This window comes from Oncorhynchus masou, chromosome 17, assembly GCF_036934945.1.
Source record: "Oncorhynchus masou masou isolate Uvic2021 chromosome 17, UVic_Omas_1.1, whole genome shotgun sequence".
NCBI lineage: Eukaryota > Metazoa > Chordata > Actinopteri > Salmoniformes > Salmonidae > Oncorhynchus > Oncorhynchus masou.
In genome coordinates this window covers 34,980,685-34,998,261 of record NC_088228.1, presented here as the reverse complement: position 1 = coordinate 34,998,261, position 17,577 = coordinate 34,980,685, and the positions used below count along the sequence as shown (strand labels likewise).

Sequence of the window (17,577 nt, the reverse complement as noted above, 5' to 3'; positions counted from 1 at the left end):
ATGTAGTGTTCAAAGCTGTCATCAAGGCAAAGGGTGGCTACTTTGAGGAATCTCAAATATATTTTGATTTGTTTAACACTTGATTATACACATTCCATTTGTTTTATTTCATAGTTTTGATGTCTTCACTATTATTCCACAATGTAGGAAAAAGTGAAAAATAAAGAAAAACCCTTGAATAAGTAGGTGCATCCAAACCTTTGACTGGTACTGTATGTACAGTGCCCCACGAAAGTATTCACCCTATTGGCATTTCTTATTTTGTTGCCTTACAACCTGGAATTAAATTTGATTTTTGGGGGGTTAGTATAATTTCCACTTCCACTTTGAATATGCAGAATGTTTTTGTGAAACAAACAAGAAAAAAACTGAAAACGTATGTGCAAAACTATTCACCCCCCCCCCCCCGAAGGCAATACTTTGTAGAGCCACCTTTTGCAGAAATTGCAACTACAAGTCTCTTGGGGTATGTCTCTATAAGCTTGGCACATCTAGCCACTGGGATTTTTGTCCATTCTTCAAGGCACAACTGCTCCAGCTCCTTCAAGTTGGATGGGTTCCTGCTGGTGTACAGCAATCTAAGTTATACCACAGATTCTCAATTGGATTGAGATCTGGGCTTTGTCTAGGCCATTCCAAGACATTTAAATATTTCCCCTTAAACCACTCAAGTGTTGCTTTAGCAGTATGCTTATGGTCTTTGTCCTGCTGGAAGGTGAACCTCATCTCAGTATCAAATCTCTGGAAGACAAACAGGTTTTCCTCAAGAACTTCCCTGTATTTAGCGTCATCCATCATTCCTTCAATCCTGACCAGTTTCTCAGTCCCTGCCGATGAAAAACATTCCCACAGCACGATGCTGCCACCGCCAGGCTTCACTGTGGGGATGGTGTTCTTGGGGTGATGAGGTGTTGGGGTTAGCGCCAGACATAGCGCTTTCCTTGATGGCAAAAAGGCTACATTTTAGTCTCATCTGACCAGAGCACATTCTTCCAAATGTTTGGGAAGTCTCCCACGTGGCTTAAAAAAAAAAAAATCTTTAAGCAATGGCTTTTTTATGGCCACTATTCTGTAAAGCCCAGCTCTGTGGGGTGTACGGCTTAATGTGGTCCTATTGAGTCTCTGTCCAATCTCCGCTGTGGACCTTTGCAGCTCCTTCATCTTTTGGCACTTTGCTGCCTCTGATTAATGCCGTCCTTGCCTGGTCCATGAGTTTGTGTTCTTCTCCACAACCTTGTCCCTGGACTGTTTGGAGAGCTCCTTGGTCTTCATGGTGTCACTTGCTTAGTGGTGTTGCAGACTCTGGGGCCTTTCAGAACAGGTGTATATATACACACACTGATCATGTGACAGCTCATGTGACACTTAAAGTCCACCTGTGTGCAATCTATTTGATTAATCACGTAACTTCTGAAGGTAATTGGTTGCACCTGATCTTATTTAGGGGCTTCATAGCAAAGGGGGTGAATTCATATGCACGCACCACTGTTTTTTTATTTAAGAATTTATTTAAAGAAGTTCTTTTTTTCATTTCACTTCACAAATTTCAACTATTTTGTTTATGTCCATTACATAATATCCAAATAAAAATTGATTTAAATTACAGGTCGTAATGCAACAAAATAGGAAAAACACCAAGGGGGTAAATACTTTTGCAAGGCACTGTATGCAAGCATTAAAAAAATATATTCCAATGTGATTACGGGTCCCTTGGGAAACACTGACCAACACTTTGGTTAATACCCAGTCATAACTCATACCAGTCTTTTTAATTTGTTTTCATGACCACCACCAACCGTTGAATAATGATTCTCTTTGATTCCAATGTTTCACCCGTGTTTTGATCTATAGAGCAGAAAAATCACAATACGTTTTGCTCCTATCGTGCAGTCCTCCAAACAACGTGGTAACTTTACCAGTATACGCAAACATTTGGTGCCACAGAAAAAAAGGAACAGTGATATCTTCTTAGGAGCTGTTCTTCAAAAGTAAGTAGGATTCATATAGACCCAATGTAAGCTATATACACAGTTGAAGTCGGAAGTTGACACACACTTAGGTTGGGGTCATTCAAATTCGTTTTTCAACCACTCCACATATTTCTTGTTAACAAACTAAAGTTTTGGCAAGTCGGTTAGGACATCTACTTTGTGCAGGACACAAGTAATTTTTCCAACAACTGTTGACAAATGATTTCACTGTATCACAATTCCACTGGGTCAGAAATTTACATACACTAAGTTGACTGGGCCTTTAAACAGCTTGGAAAAATCCAGAAAATGATGTCACGGCTTTAGAAGCTTCTTATAGGCCAACTCACATAAGAGTTAATAGGAGGTGTACCCGTGGATGCAAGACCTACCTTCAAACTCAGTGCCCCTTTGCTTGATATCATGGCAAAATCTAAAGAAATCAGCCAAGACCTCAGAAAAATAAAATTCAGACCTCCACAAGTCTGGTTCATCCTTGGGAGAAATTTCCAAACGCCTGAAGGTACCATAGTACGCAAGTATAAACACCACAGGACCACGCAGCCGTCATACCGCACAGGAAGGATATGCGTTCAGTCTCCTAGAGATGAACGTACTTTGGTGCGAAAAGTGCAAATCAATCCCAGAACAGCAGCAAAGGATCTTGTGAAGATGCTGGAGAACCCAGATACAAAAGTATCTATATCCACAGTAAACCGAGTCATATATTGACATAACCTGAAAGGCCGCTCAGCAAGGAAGAAGCCACTGCTCCAAAACCACCATAACAAGGCCAAACTACGATTTGCAACTGCACATGGGGACAAAGTTCGTACTTTTTCTGGTCTGATGAAACAAAAAATAGAACTGTTTGGCCATAATGACCATCGTTATGTTTGGAGGAAAAAGGGGGAGGCTTGCAAGCCGAAGAACACCATCCCAACCGTGAAGCACGAGGGTGGCAGCATCAAGTTTTGAGGGTGCTTTGCTGCAGGAGGGACTGGTGCACTATACAAAATAGATGGCACCACGAGGGAGGAAAATTTGGTGAATATATTGAAGCAACATCTCAAGACATCAGTCAGGAAGTTAATGCTTGGTTGCAAATGGGTCTTCCAAATGGACAATGACCCCAAGCATACTTCCAAAGTTGTGGCAAAATGGCTTAAGGTCAACAAAGTCAAGGTATTTGAGTGGCCATCACAAAGCCCTGACCTCAATCCTATAGAAAATGTGTAGGCAGAACTGAAAAATAGTGTGTGAGCAAGGAGGCCTACAAACCTGACTCCGTTACACCAGCTCTGTCAGGAGGAATGGGACGTAACGTATTGTGGGAAGCTTGTTGAAGGCTACCCAAAACGTTTGACCCAATTTAAAGGCAATGCTACCAAATACTAATTGCGTGTATGTAAACTTCTGACCAACCGTGAATGTGATGAAAGAAATAAAAGCTGAAATAATTCTCTACTATTATTCTGCCATTTCACATTCTTAAAATAAAGCGGTGATCCTAACTGACAGGGGATTTTTCACTAGGATTAAAATGTCAGGAATTGTGAAAAACTGAGTTTAAATGTATTTGGCTAAAGGTGCATGTAAACTTCCGACTTATACTTTTGTCTATATAAAGGGTTTGGACACCCCTTCAAATTAGTGGATTCGGCTATTTAAGATACACCCGTTAATGACAGGTGTAGAAAAATCGAGCACACAGCAATGCAATGTCCATAGACAAACATTGTCAGTAGAATGGCCTTACTGAAGAGCTTCGTGAATTTCAATGGTGGCAGTCATAGGATGCCACCTTTCCAACAAGTCAGTTTGTCAAATGTCTTGCCTGCTAGAGCTGCCCTGATCAAAAGTACTGTTATTATGAAGTTGAAACATCTAGGAGCAACAACGGCTGAGCCGGGAAGGGGTAGGCTACACAAGCTCATGGAACAGGACCGCAGATTGCTAAAATAAAAATTGTCTGTCCTCGATTGCAACACTCACTACGAATTTCCAAACGGCCTCTGGAAGAAACATCAGCACAAGAACTGTATGATGGAAGCTTCATGAAATAGATTTTCATTGCCGAGCAGCCACACAAGAGCACCATGCGCAATGACAAGCCTCGGCTGGAGTAGTGTAAAGCTCGCCGCCATTGGACTCTGGAGCAGCGGAAACGTGTTCCCTGGTGATATATCACGCTTCACCACCTGGCAATCCGAAGATAGAATCAGGGTTCAGGGTTTGGAGGATGCCAGAAAAACGCAACCTGCAGTAATGGATAGTGCCAAATGTAAAGTTTGGTGGAGGAGGAACAATGGTCTGGGGCAGTTTTTCCAATGTTTTGGGCTAGGTCCCTTAGTTCCAGTGAAGGGAAGTCTTAACACTACAGCATACAATGATATTCTAGACAATTGTGCTTCCAACTTTGTGGCAACAATTTTGGGATGGCCCTTTCCTGCTTCAGCATGACAATACCCCCGTGCACAAAGCGAGGTCCATACAGAAATGGTTTGTCGAGATTGGTTTGGATGGGCTTGACTGTTCTGCACACAGAGCCCAGACCTCAACCCCACCTTTGGGATGAATTGGAACGCTAACTGATCGACCAACATCAGTGCCTGACTTCACTAATGCTCCTGTGGCTGAATGGAAGCAAGCAATGTTCCTACATCTAGTGGAAAACCTTCCCAGAAGAGTGGCTGTTATAGCAGCAAAGGGGGGACAAACTCCATATTAATGCTCATGATTTTGGAATGAGATGTTTGACAAGCTGGTGTCCACATACTTTTTGTCATGTACATTATTTTCTGTGCTCTTCAAATTGTATGTGGTGCTCCTAACTTTGTTAAAAGCGCCAGTGATAATTTATTTTATTTTATTTAGGGCCCTGCTAGTCATATACTATTAGTAATATTCCCCATGTAAAAAAAACATGTCCATGCTGATCAGCGTGTAGTCACTGTAGTGTACAGTATGAAGTGTGCAGTGTTCCTTTACCCGTCCCTGGTTGAAGGAAGAGCTGTTCTGTTCTCCTGATACCCAGGGGCCAGGACCGCTCCGCTCATCTATACCTAGAAGATGGAACGCACAGGGTTAGACCTGCTCACTCAGAACCATGTAGGACTGGAAAGGGAAAGGAGATAAGAGGAGAGAGGGAAAGGGACCAAAACTAGTAGTAGACTGGTAGTCTTTCACCCAACTCCAAATAAACCCCTAGTTCCTATTACCCTCCCAGAGCATTTGTAGGTTAGAGAAGTTGGAGATGTGACCAAAATGGAAAGAATTCTACCTAGCCAATCAGAGGGCAAGGGGGATCCATTAAGATAATGCCAATACCCATCTTGTCCTTTAAGATCTACACCAGTACCTAGGGAGATAGGGGATATAGGCTAGAAGCCAATATGCAATGGAGGGTGACCCAGTTAGGAAGCACTGCTGCTTCCTCACTGGCTAGAAGTGTTCTAAATAACCTTTGGCTGAGCGCTGCTACTTCAGCTCCCCGTGACAGCCCTGCCACCACACTGTCACTTAGTGTAGCTATGAGCTGTAGGAAGTTTGAATAATTAACACCCAGTATGAGCCTCCTACAATCATCCTCAACATTTGTCATTCTCCCACTCCCCCCACTTCTGTCCATGGCAACGCAGTAGTTGTTCGCATCCCCATCCCTTCACATGACAGCAGACTAAGGAGTACACAAATGACAGAAGGGACACATGTCATGCATGTTGTCCCTGGTCAAAGGATTTGCATTGAAGGGGAAGTAGGGAGAGCGATTTTAAAGATTGCCGAAGCAAAAATTCCTGCCCCCCTCCCCCCCTGTTTCCTCTCTTACCGCTACCCAGCATCTCTGGGGAGAAGCTGAGGCTTAATTGTGTGCTGATTTGCATAATCGTGCATATTAATGAGGCTTCGCACTATGAATATTCATATTTTGGTTTTGTTGTCTAATAAAGAAAAAATGGAAAGGGGCGGAGGGGAGCAGGCTGGAAGCACGACTGGATCAGCCATCAAGGAGAATGATGGGTCCAGAGAGGAAAGAGCTGCTATATCACCGTGACAACTGATCTATAGGAGAGATGGCAGCAGAATCGCAGATGAAGGAGACGAGGGGTTTGTTGCCTCAACCTGACTGTGACTCTCCATGTCCAGCAGTAGAACAGACTCAGAGGACATGTACACAGAGGGATATGGACCAGTCCTTTCCCCTGCTGAAATGACACCAGTGTTTCCCCTAGACATTTCTTAGGTGGATTGCAAAGGCAACAATTAATGACAGCGCCCACAAATGATGAAATGTGCCGAATATTGTGGACTGATAAATGAGGTTGGAATGATACTGTGAAAATGAGAATGCCCTTTTAGTTTAAGAGAGGTTTGAAAAGAATGTCTGAAATGTCAGTATTTTGGTGGGATGTAGTTTTGGCCTTACCATGCAGTGACTTGGTTAATAGACCAATAAAATCTTTAAAAAATAAATAAATAAATAAATAAAAGATTTCCAAACCTCTCTGCCAATAACAGCTAATTCTCAGTTTTCCCCTCCCCACTCAGGACTGTCTGGGAGTGGTCTATCAAAATTCTTGCTTGAGAAATTTCCCTTTTCTAAAGAAGCCCAGTTTGTTTTCAATTAAAATGGTCAAACATTATCACAGTAAGGTACTTAATTATTAACCAGAAATGTTTTGATAGCGGCTGCAATGGACCATTAAATATCTCCATAACTCTGTCGTGGGCTGCCAACAAACATTATCAGGACATCTTAATCTGGCATCCTGCTACTGAATCAGGCCGGACCTTTATAAGCCACTCGCTCCCCCTCACGTCAACACCGTGAATAGGCGGCTAAAATATGGTCATCTGAAGAATGTGGAAGACTTAGCATAGCAGCTGGGATAGGAAATGAACATGGTGGGTATCTCTTACTGCTCTTTAGGAAGACTGACAGATGGGAAGGCAGGGGGATATAGACCTGAACTGACACCCATGGAGATCCACAAAGGCACAGGGATAATAGGGAGCTCTGCAGGTAGCTAGGGCCTCACACCTCGGGCTATTCATGTGTTCTCCTGAGGAGAGGAAGGGTCTACATGAAGTACGGAGAGAATGGAGAAGAGTGTGTCTGGAATGCATGGAAGGAAGCACTCTACAAGACCTTCTGGGGTAAGTAGCATCACAACTCTTATTGCAAGGTATTTTAAAAATGGCAGGTCCAGGGATTTGGACTGCATTGAAATGTATGGACGGGGAGAAAAAAGAGAAAGACAAAGAAAGTTTCACACCACACAAATTACTCACATTGAGTGAGGGAGAGGGCAAGTGAGCAACTCTGAAGTAAAACATCATTAAAATGACTTTCATGCATATTCATTAGGACCACATTTTCCTACTAATTAACAGATCTGCTGATTAGTATAAAGGAGAGAATAAGTGAGACTCCTCTAAGTAGACTCGTTTGTTTTCCTCAAAACTTCAAATGGCTTCCTCCTGCAAGTCGTTACCATGACAGCCTGATATATGACAAATAGACATCAGAGAAAACCACAGAGCTCTTGTCCACAGAACCCTGGTAGAAGAGAGGACCCAGTACTAAACTCCACATTCTAATTATACAGATTAATTTAACCAAGAATCTTGAAAATAGTTGGTCTACTACGTTACCAAGCCATTGCTGATGACAACAAACCTAAAAACATGAGGCAGGAATTCCACACCTTAACCTCTTTTATAGGGTTTGCCCCCCCCCAGGGATACTTCTGTGACTGAGTGAGTTAAGAGCGAGTGAGAGAACGTCTCAGCCTGTTCGCTCAGAGAGCGAGAGGGTTGAGTCAGGCCAGACACATTCACTAGCGAGTCCCCTTTAAACCCGGGTCTCACCACCCCTTCAAGCGAGGTTGGCCTATAATTACATCAGGAAGAGATACTGGAAATGGCCAGTCAGCCTGAGTCACACAAGCTATGAGGCTACAGGACCAATACACAGGGAACATGCAGGCACAAACACTTTGCTTTTATAGGATAATGCCCCGGGCACTTATTGGTGTACTGTCTGGTGTCTACACTTCCTTCCTTCCTTTCATCCCAGCCCTGTATGACAGAAATGTGAGTCAACCAGACATAATACATGATGTCTAATAAGTATTAAGGAGTGTGATTATGATTTAGGGAATGTCTACAATGGATACGCAACAGTATCTTGTGTGTTATAGGATGTGTCTGAAATTATTAACCTCTGCGCACAGAACCCGGTAGCGGGATGAAAGTCAACAACATACGGTGATCGCTACATAAAGTCATATTAAACATTCATGAACATACAAGTGTCTCACTTGTTTTGAAAGCCTAGAATCTTACTAATCCAACTGCGTTATCAGATTTAAAAAATGATTTACTGCGAAAGAATACGATGCGATTATCTGAGGATAGAGCCCCATAAAAAACAACTATTTCAACCAGCACAGGTGTAACAAAATCACAAACTGCTATAAAATAAATTGTTTACCTTTGACGATCTTCCTCTGTTTGCAATCCCAATGCGGATTGTCACACAATGAATGGTCTTTTGTTTGATAAAATCCATTTTATAGCCTAACACGAAACATTTTGTGAACCGCTTGTGTCATGAATTCCGTGTCATTCCATTTGATGAAACATTCGAGGTAAATACACACGAAACGTGACTTTTCCAGTCATGTTTGGTTTCATTGCAATCAACTGGTTTGTTTGTAACACAACCAAACCTGATGGATCATTTCGCGGGACGTATTGACTGAAAGAAACCGATTTGAAGACAACAAGTAATGACATCATTGTGCAATGATTTGCCCGCGGTTTCGTTGATTGACTATTTTAACCCAATGACCACTGATCGTCTTGAAATCTAGCTGGGTAGATAGCCAATGAGCTGAGGTAAACAGAAATATGTAATGTTTGTGTTGGAAGACCAACCCATGTAGTAAACTCTGGCGTAAATTCGTCATTGAAAATTCATACCGGAAGGAGCAATGCATGTTGCGCACAGCATTGTTTTGATAAAGGGCATATTCAGCTATTTATATATCAATCAGTATGGCGACTAAGTCAGGAAAAGCTAAATCTAAGTCTAGATATACAGATGTACACACAATTTTTGAAGAAATCGATCGGGGACGATTCATGTAGCGATTCCCAAATGGAGGAATATTTTTGAGGACATTGTTTTGGACTGGCAAGTTGAGGGGAGGGCAGGCCACAACAATGGCCAAAGTGAAACAGAGACAGTAGATCTAGCAGGTCTATAATAATATAGTCAACCTTATGTTCCCTGTACTTATATATGTTTATTATACCTGTTGATGCAGGGCTCATATGTGAAACTATTCTGATTGAACATTTTCTTTCAGTGACACCGACTCCGAATGGGAGCCCCCAGTGCCAAGGTGTCCATCCCCCACTGAAGCTGGTTCATCCAGGTCCTGCCACGAGTGGTGTTCATCTGCCCAAATTTATTTCTGCATGCATGGATGTGCTATGGCACCTGGCATCAGCAGCATAATATTGTGTAGAGGACTGAGGGTCTTCCAAATATTGAAAGTGTTATTTTGTAAATGTATACATTTCCCCCCGTGTTTTTTCTCCATTGGGGGGGGGGGGGGTGTTAGAATACCATTTTGGTATTTTGTATATAGTTATTCCATTCAAAATGTATAACTTCACCAATTTGGCCACTTGGGTACATTTAGGCTACTTGTGTGGGACACCTGGGTGACTTGATAAATGTAAAATGATGAATGTCATGTCGCACTCATTTGGGAAGTTATCATTCTGAAACAAGTACTGTTGCCCGCCTATGTTTTTCACTGAAATTGTCCCCATCATCCTATCTGAATGTTTGTTTATCTTGTTCATTTTAAAGATAATACAATGAAAAAAAACATACTTTTTTTATTGCGCTATCTAAACCAGATCTAGTGTGTTATATTCTCCTACATTCAATTCACATTTACACAAACTTCAGAGTGTTTCCTTTCAAATGGTACCAATAATATGCATATCCTTGGTTCTGTGCGTGAGCTACAGGCAGTTAGATTTGGGTTTTTCTTCAGGCGGAAATTGAAAAAAGTAGGGGTTAGCTCTAAGAGGTTAAAAAGAGCCAGTGTCATGATGCTGGGAGGACAATATTCAACACCAACTTCAAATTACAATTTTGAACATGATTAGGCATGTTACTTTCCATATTGAAGTTATTTTATAATCATTCAAGTTCACGCGACAAGCATATTCTGGACAATGTATCTTATGTTTGAAGCTCTGTTTGATCAAGTCTGACAGAGTATGCTTCTATACTGCACAAGGAATCCAATTCATGAGCAAATCTGATCAAGTTACTGAATTACCAAAGCCAAATTTCCATTCACATGAAGGAAAGTTCCTAAAGAACAAAAAGTTAATGCAAAATGCATACGTTCCTCTTTTGCATTTCAACCCAAGCCAGAGTTTAAAAATACCAGTTCAGAATCTCAGTTTCTGGTTGCCAGTAAATGAAACTTGGTTGGAAGTTAGTTTACACCTCAAGGGTTTTGCACATAGACACCCAAAGTCAGAGAGAACTAGGGACGCATGACAATGACCGTTCCTACGGGTAAAGATCTCCCAAAGACGCAGATCTGTGATCAGCTTACCCTTCCCCCAAAAATTGATCATAGATCAATATCTTGGGCCAGGCTAAACTCATTCTAATCCATGACAGCACACATCAAACCTTTTCCACTCTACAGGGACGAGCACCAAAAAAATACAAATAAACCACAGCTCATCTAAATCAAATCTAGAAAAAAAAGGCAAGGCAGAGCAGATACTAACCAATGCTACCAAGGAGATGGTAGTGCTGAGAGACTAGGAGCCTTCCCTTATAGAGCCTCTTCCTCCCCATTGTGAGAGGATGGGTGGGGGCTTCCTGGGTGAAATCATACACTAGGCCACATATGCTGCCTGCCTATCCACTTCTCTCTGCGGCCTAGGCCCTTTGTTTTGGCCTCTGATGAGCATTGTGGAGACCTGTGCTGAGGGCTGCCACACAATACCAGGAGCAGCCGTTGGATTGAGAACAGTAACGGCCTTTTTCTGTAAGTGTGCACCTTTTGTCGCTACAAAAGAAAACGTAAGTGGCCCTCAAGCTTAGAGAAACACCATAGTTCGGTTTCCACGCTTCACCTACTCCATCCCTTTCATCTGATTTATGCTACTTCAATATCCTGTTTCTTTTCAGTTACAACCTGAAAATACCTACATCAACGGTTCAGAGATTCGAGGAGGGTGAAAGAAGGTGATTGGAGAAGGGCGGTGAAGGAAAATGATTGGCAGAGAGGAGAGGGTTGAAGAAAAGTGGCTTGAGGCCGAGTAAGAGAGGATGCAAGTTGGATGTGGAGCATTTTTTATTTTACCTTTATTTAACTAGGCAAGTCAGTTAAGAACTAATTATTATTTTCAATGACGGACTAGGAACAGTGGGTTAACTGCCTGTTCAGGGGCAGAATGACAGCTTTGTACCTTGTCAGCTCGGGGATTTGAACTTACAACCTTGCGGTTACTAGTCCAACGCTCTAACCTACCCTGGTTACTGTGTTGATCTTGGATGGTTATCAACAAGAGTAGATGGGATCTATTGAGGGATGGTAGTTGGTTGGTTGTTTGGGGGTGAGGAGGATTGAAGAATAACGGAAATAGTTCCCCCTTCCCCACAGGGTGAGAGATGGGGAATGTGGGGGTGAATAGGGCCATCTCCCCCCCCCCCGTTTTAACACCCTCCGTAGAGTGTGATGGAGAGGCAGCAGCTGAGAAGGTGAGGGCGGGGACACCTGGGGGGGGCTGAGGCTGCTTCCTTTTCATTATGAACTTTATTAACAAACATCTGCAAGGAGAAGACCGGTGGAATCATATCCAATCCTTCGACCCCATCAGTGGTAATGAAGGACAGTATGCCATTTCAGCCTATTTGGATTGATACAGCTACTGTGATTTGACCTCACTGACAACACTCCTGTCGGGGCAGTGAGAGGATGGACAGTGGGGAGGGGTGGGGTCAGAGGTGGGACAGTGGGGAGGGTTCTCAGAAGACAAATAAGAAAGTGTTGTTGAAAGGGCTGTAACAGCCCATCGATGTCATGCTGTTCCTTAAAGACATATATAGGGGACCATTACAAAGCAATAACACCCTTAATGAAAAAGCTTCAGATGAGATGTAGGGAAAAGGTGGATGTTGACCATTTTAGATCATATGGTCACATATGAAGACCATGTTGGTCAAAATGTTGTTGTACTATCACCAAGGTGACCTGAAGAAGACCATGTTAACTGTAATACACAAATGATTGCACCATAATTAGGCTTTATTAAAAATCTATTTGGGAGCTGTAAGCATTCAGTGGGCATTTATTTTTGTATAAAAACCGAGGGCGGGTCTTTACCGGAGCCTCCAAACTGGCTGCTGGCGAGAGTGGTGGGCCTGTTCTTCCCATTTGACACCGGTGGTGCAAACATCTGAAACAGAGACAAACACTGAGTCAAAAACATTCAACCAGAAATGGGGTGTACATTTTTTTTTTTTAAGTCCTGGGGCCATGTCCACAAAGCATCTCAGAGTTGGAACGCTAATCTCGGATCAGTTCATACAATCTTATTCATTATGATGTAAAAGTTCAACCTGATGCCAGAGAAGCACTGTGGATATGGGCCCTAAAGTTCTAAAAAAAAAAAACACAAAAAAACAGAAGTCTCCTTTTGACATCTATGTCTTGAGAAAAATGGCAAGCCTGTGGCAACCACTTCACTAAACTAGTCATCTTCATTAGACTACAGGAAACAAAATCTGCTCTTAATAGACACCAAAGTACAATTACAACGGTTACATTACACCTCTGATGTTACATGGTTTGGTGCTAGGCGCTAATTTAATCTCTGATAGAAGGATTTAGTCGTTCTCAGTTACAACAGACTCCCGCAGCTGTCAACAGTGTGAAGCAATCTAAAAAAACATGCCAATGAGTTAGTCATTGACGCGAGTGACTCACAAAAACAGCCCAATAACAACACTGGCTGATTGATACCGTGCTATTCACTTTATGTACCAACCTTCTATACCAAACAATACAACAAAAAACACTTTTATTATAGTTAAGAGACATTTTAGCAAATGGTCTTTGGCATGTCTATCTTGATGGGTTTGGATTAATACACTCTTGTCAACAAAAGGGTGTGTTGAAGTGTTTCTGTGTACATAAACTATTATCTAAAATAATACATTTTACCAGTCTACGTTTTTCAAGTGCCCATCCCATTATAAGATACTATGTGTATTTGACTACAAACAACCTATTATATACCTGAAGGAGCTGTTCTGGACAAATATATTGCAGTATTGGGAACAAAAATATTGCAGGGCTGTTGACAGCAAAGATGTCTTACCGCGCTGAAATCCAGCAGGTCGCTGAGCTCCTTGTCTGTTCCCACTGTAGCCATTCTCTGCTGCTGTTCCTTTGGCCCTCGCAGTCTCAGCAACTGAGGGGAAGAGAGAGTGAGAGAGAGAGAAGTGATCTTTAGTGGGATAACAGACCAACTGGCAAGGTCTAGAACTGGGTTGTCAAACTCATTCCATGGATGGCCAAGTGTCTGCTGGTTTTTCCCTTTCAATTTGTATCCAATTAAGATCTACACAACCGGGTGAGGGGAGTTCCTAACTAATCAATGACCTTAATTCATCAAGCAAACGCAAGGGGGGAGTGAAAACCAAGCATTTCGCTATACTTGCATTGACATCTGCTAACCATGTGTATGTGACAAATAAAATTTGATATGAAAACCTAACAGAATATTTGCCTGTCTGTGTGGCGTGTGCATTTGTCTGTGTGTAGACCATTGATGCGATAACCGTCTTGTGGGTTGACAGAAATACCTTCCCCAAAATCTTCTCAATTAAATGTTAACTGCAAAGTAGGCTTACCTGGCAGAAGTATATCATGAGTAAGTACATAAATCTGAATTATTTTAATTTGCATACTTTGCCATGAAATTAATAGCAGCAGTAAAGCACCATTGCATGAACGGCACATTCCTCACTCACTAGCTGTAATTAAAGGAGAAGTACACTCAAATCTTCCCAAACTAAAAATAAAATGGTCTTTTGATGTGATTTAAGAATTGGCATGGACACAGGACCTCCATTTCCATTGTTTCTCTAAGAACAATAGACATTTTGAGTGGAAAACTTAAAAAAATCTTACATCAGGAAAAAAATAAAATTGAGATTTTTTTGGGGGGAGGGGGGTACAAAACTGAATTTGTGTGTGGGCCAGGGCTCTCAAAGTAGCTCTCATGCTAGAAAAGGTTGGAGACTCCTGGTCTAGATGTACAAATAGTTGAAAGACAGAAGACAAGAGAATCAGAGTGACAAAAGTGTGAAGTCAAATCTTAATCAATTGATTCCTGTGTCAAGGGTACATTTTCAGCATCAGGATTCAAATCCACCAAGAAATTGCTTATTCAGACAACAAGATTTCTCTACACAAACCATTAACTTGGTTGCAACCACTTTTTACTGTGTGGTTAGACATCTCTTTGTAATGGATACTCCACATTACAATTCCCCTTGTAGAACACAAGTTCACATTTGGCAGAGCATATAGGTGGTCAATGTGATAAGCAACCTTGTCTGAGACCTGAAGACTGAAGTTTGCTCCCTGAGCAAACAAGGGGCTCCCACGCATAGGCTTTAGTACAGTGGGGTAACAGTCTTGGGAATGTAAAAGTAAATCAGGTTTGATACCCGGTCGGCCATCATGGTGAAAATGTCACGAGCATCGAGTCAGCATGATATCACTTGCCTTCTGTATAGAATGACCAACATTAGGGTTGGCAAAACACACAAAGCACCCTTTACACACACTTCAAAAGGCCAATAAGGGAGAGGGATGGCACAAATATAGCCTACTAGTTATTTCACTGCTACAAGTTTCCTGCTCTGTTATTGAGTTAGATGACACAACTCTTTCCCATTCATTTGGAATTGTGGCCTGCAGATTTGTGCTACATAGCTCAATCTACAAAACAGGTGGTGTGGAATCCCTTAAGGTATGGAAACTACTAGTAAACATACACTCTGGGATGAACTACTGGTGATGCTTTAATCATTGGGTATTAGAGGTTTTCAGTGTCTTTATCAAAGATCTAGTGTCACAAACTCTGGGCTTTCCCCATTCTAGCCCACATCAGTCAGCTATCTGGAGTATGGCCTCTGTTCTACCACAAAGCCAATATTCGCCTCTCTCCTCCTTCCTCAGCCCTGACTGCCTCTGCAACCTAAGAAACCAACCTGCTTCAAGAGTCGTTGTCAACAACAACACCAGCCTAGACATCAAAGGCCATTACACATGGTATGAAATATCTGAACTTTACCAGCACAGCAACCCCATGAGTTTATCAAATAAAGGACCTAGTTGTTTTGTTTCACAACATTTCCCCATTTGTACCAGATGAACATAACTCAGGTCTCAAGTGTTTTCCTCAAACTTCAGCCAGAGTAAAGTTTAGGCTACAAAATCTGTGTTCCAAAATCAAACACAATCATCTAAGTAGGCTAATGAACAGCTCAGGGCATCGACAAAATGTGTGAAAGGATTTCAGACACATCAAGAACAAGAGTAGCCTGTGTGCTGAGCATCAGTTTTGTTGGTGATGGTGAGTGTGTCTTCCCTTGAGGGAAGCATCTGAAACACTACCAGGCAGGCAGCACCCCATGGCCAAGAGCCAACACACAAGAAAGTGCAAAGATAAGAGGGGGCCTCATGCAAAACTCAGTTTGGTAAACTTGTCACTGTGAGGAATGTAATCATGAATAGGCTGCATGATAGTTATGTAAGGAGTACACTAACACATGCATTACTACTGAAAAGTAGTATGACCCTATTGGTACAGAAAATCATGCTGCAGCAGACGTTCAACAGTTGCCTGACAGTTCTCTGCAAGTCCCATTTGCTGCGGAAATCTGCCAACTCCCTAAAATCGAAGTTCCATAATGGGCCCCACTGACGACCCCCCCCCCCCCCCAATACTTGGGCCTTCCCGGACGGCGAATCTAAATAGTTTGTGGATTTCGACGGAATCCCCCAAGTGCAGGTTTTACCATTGTCAGCCCATAAATTATTGTTCAGTCCGTGCGTTTGGGATGGGTGAGAAACCGGTTGTGAATTAGCTGTCGAATCCACACGACTTCTCCACTAGTCTGTTAGTCTAGAACACAAAGAGAGTCAGGCCCTGATAAAGTTTGTGATAACGGCTAGAACAATGGGGTAAAATTTGCTCTCCTTACCTATTAAATTAAATGTGCATGATGGAAAAACGATAATAAAATGTGTCGAACCTGTGTAAAGAATGTACATTGCTTATGTTCATGTTCACGGGGTTCAACGCGACAGAATAGGGGGGGGGGTTACTGCCAAATGTGAAATAAACAGAGTGGAAAATGTTGAGGAGCACATAACTGGGAATTGAGATAAATTAGATCGTACGTGTATTATAAAATAAATGTAAAATATATAAACAGCCTATTTGACCCAGAAAATAGAGGCATGCATGCGTGCCTTTCTGGGCGCAACTTTCCTCTACACCACAAAGTTTTCCACTAAATATTTAACCAAATTTCGAACCGTCTAAAAAAAAAACAATTTCGTTTGTTATTCCAAAAAATATTTATACAGAAATGCCAGTAGCATCACTACAATGATTTAGCCGTTCGAACTGGCATGTTAGTTTACTTTTAAAACTTGACAATGTTGTCCAAAGTGAACAAAGAAGTAACGTTATTTTCCGACAAGCCTGCAAGTAGCTGACGTTACTGCCCAACTGCTGCATGCTCGCTCCCATGGCCCAGGCCGGACAAAAATTCAAGACCCCGTTTTCTACGGGAGTGCTACTCACACAACTCATTATTGTTATTATTCGCTAAAGTTACACAATGCCCCCGCCAAACATATGCCGGTCAATATCATAATATCTCTCACAAATATACAGTGTGTGATGTGGTGTATTTACCTTTCAGTAACCTCTTTAATTATGTAGCATCCAACAAGGGGGGGGGGGGAGAACGCTTGTAGAGAGAAAAACAAAGTTGGGGATAGATTCCCTCTCTGTGCTCCGGACTGTAAATGAAGAGCGAACGACGATATCGTGTTCTCCCAAACCCTTATTGGTTCGTTATAGAGTCCACGTCAGGAAAATGAGACAACGTTTCCAAATAGCTTCATCACTCTTGTGATATCTCAATCGATTATTTTAGTTGCGACAATTGTAACCATTTTATCCTCGGAGTAGACATGTTAACAGCCTCCACAATTGTCGGTTCCAAAAGAGTATCCCTCCGCGGCTTACGAGGATCGTAAAAACACCAGTGGTGTCCGATTTCAAACGCCCTACAACTAAAAACTGCCGTTTTCAATAAACATCCAGTAACACATCGATATGGAGATACACTAAAATGCTGTACAGCACCCGTGTTATTGTCGATGCATTAAAAGTACATATTTTTTAAATCACAAACCATGAGAACTACGTTAATTTGCGGAGGGAGACTGCGGAAAACCGA

General features: G+C 42.1%; 1 protein-coding gene across 4 annotated transcripts in view; it reads right to left on the bottom strand.

Moving 5' to 3' along the window:
- LOC135558926 (transcription factor E2-alpha-like) overlaps positions 1-17,577 on the bottom strand; it is a 41,865-nt gene extending 24,288 nt beyond the window's left edge. For 3 of the 4 annotated variants that reach the window (XM_064993151.1, XM_064993152.1, XM_064993155.1), the window contains exons 1-4: positions 17,028-17,577; positions 13,407-13,499; positions 12,410-12,482; positions 4,962-5,035 (exon numbers count right to left, since the gene is read on the bottom strand). In XM_064993151.1, the coding sequence (XP_064849223.1) occupies positions 4,962-5,035; positions 12,410-12,482; positions 13,407-13,460 (201 nt within the window). In that variant the 5' untranslated portion in view covers positions 13,461-13,499; positions 17,028-17,577. The remainder of the gene's footprint in view (positions 1-4,961; positions 5,036-12,409; positions 12,483-13,406; positions 13,500-17,027) is intronic. The other variant, XM_064993153.1, reaches the window with a different exon arrangement.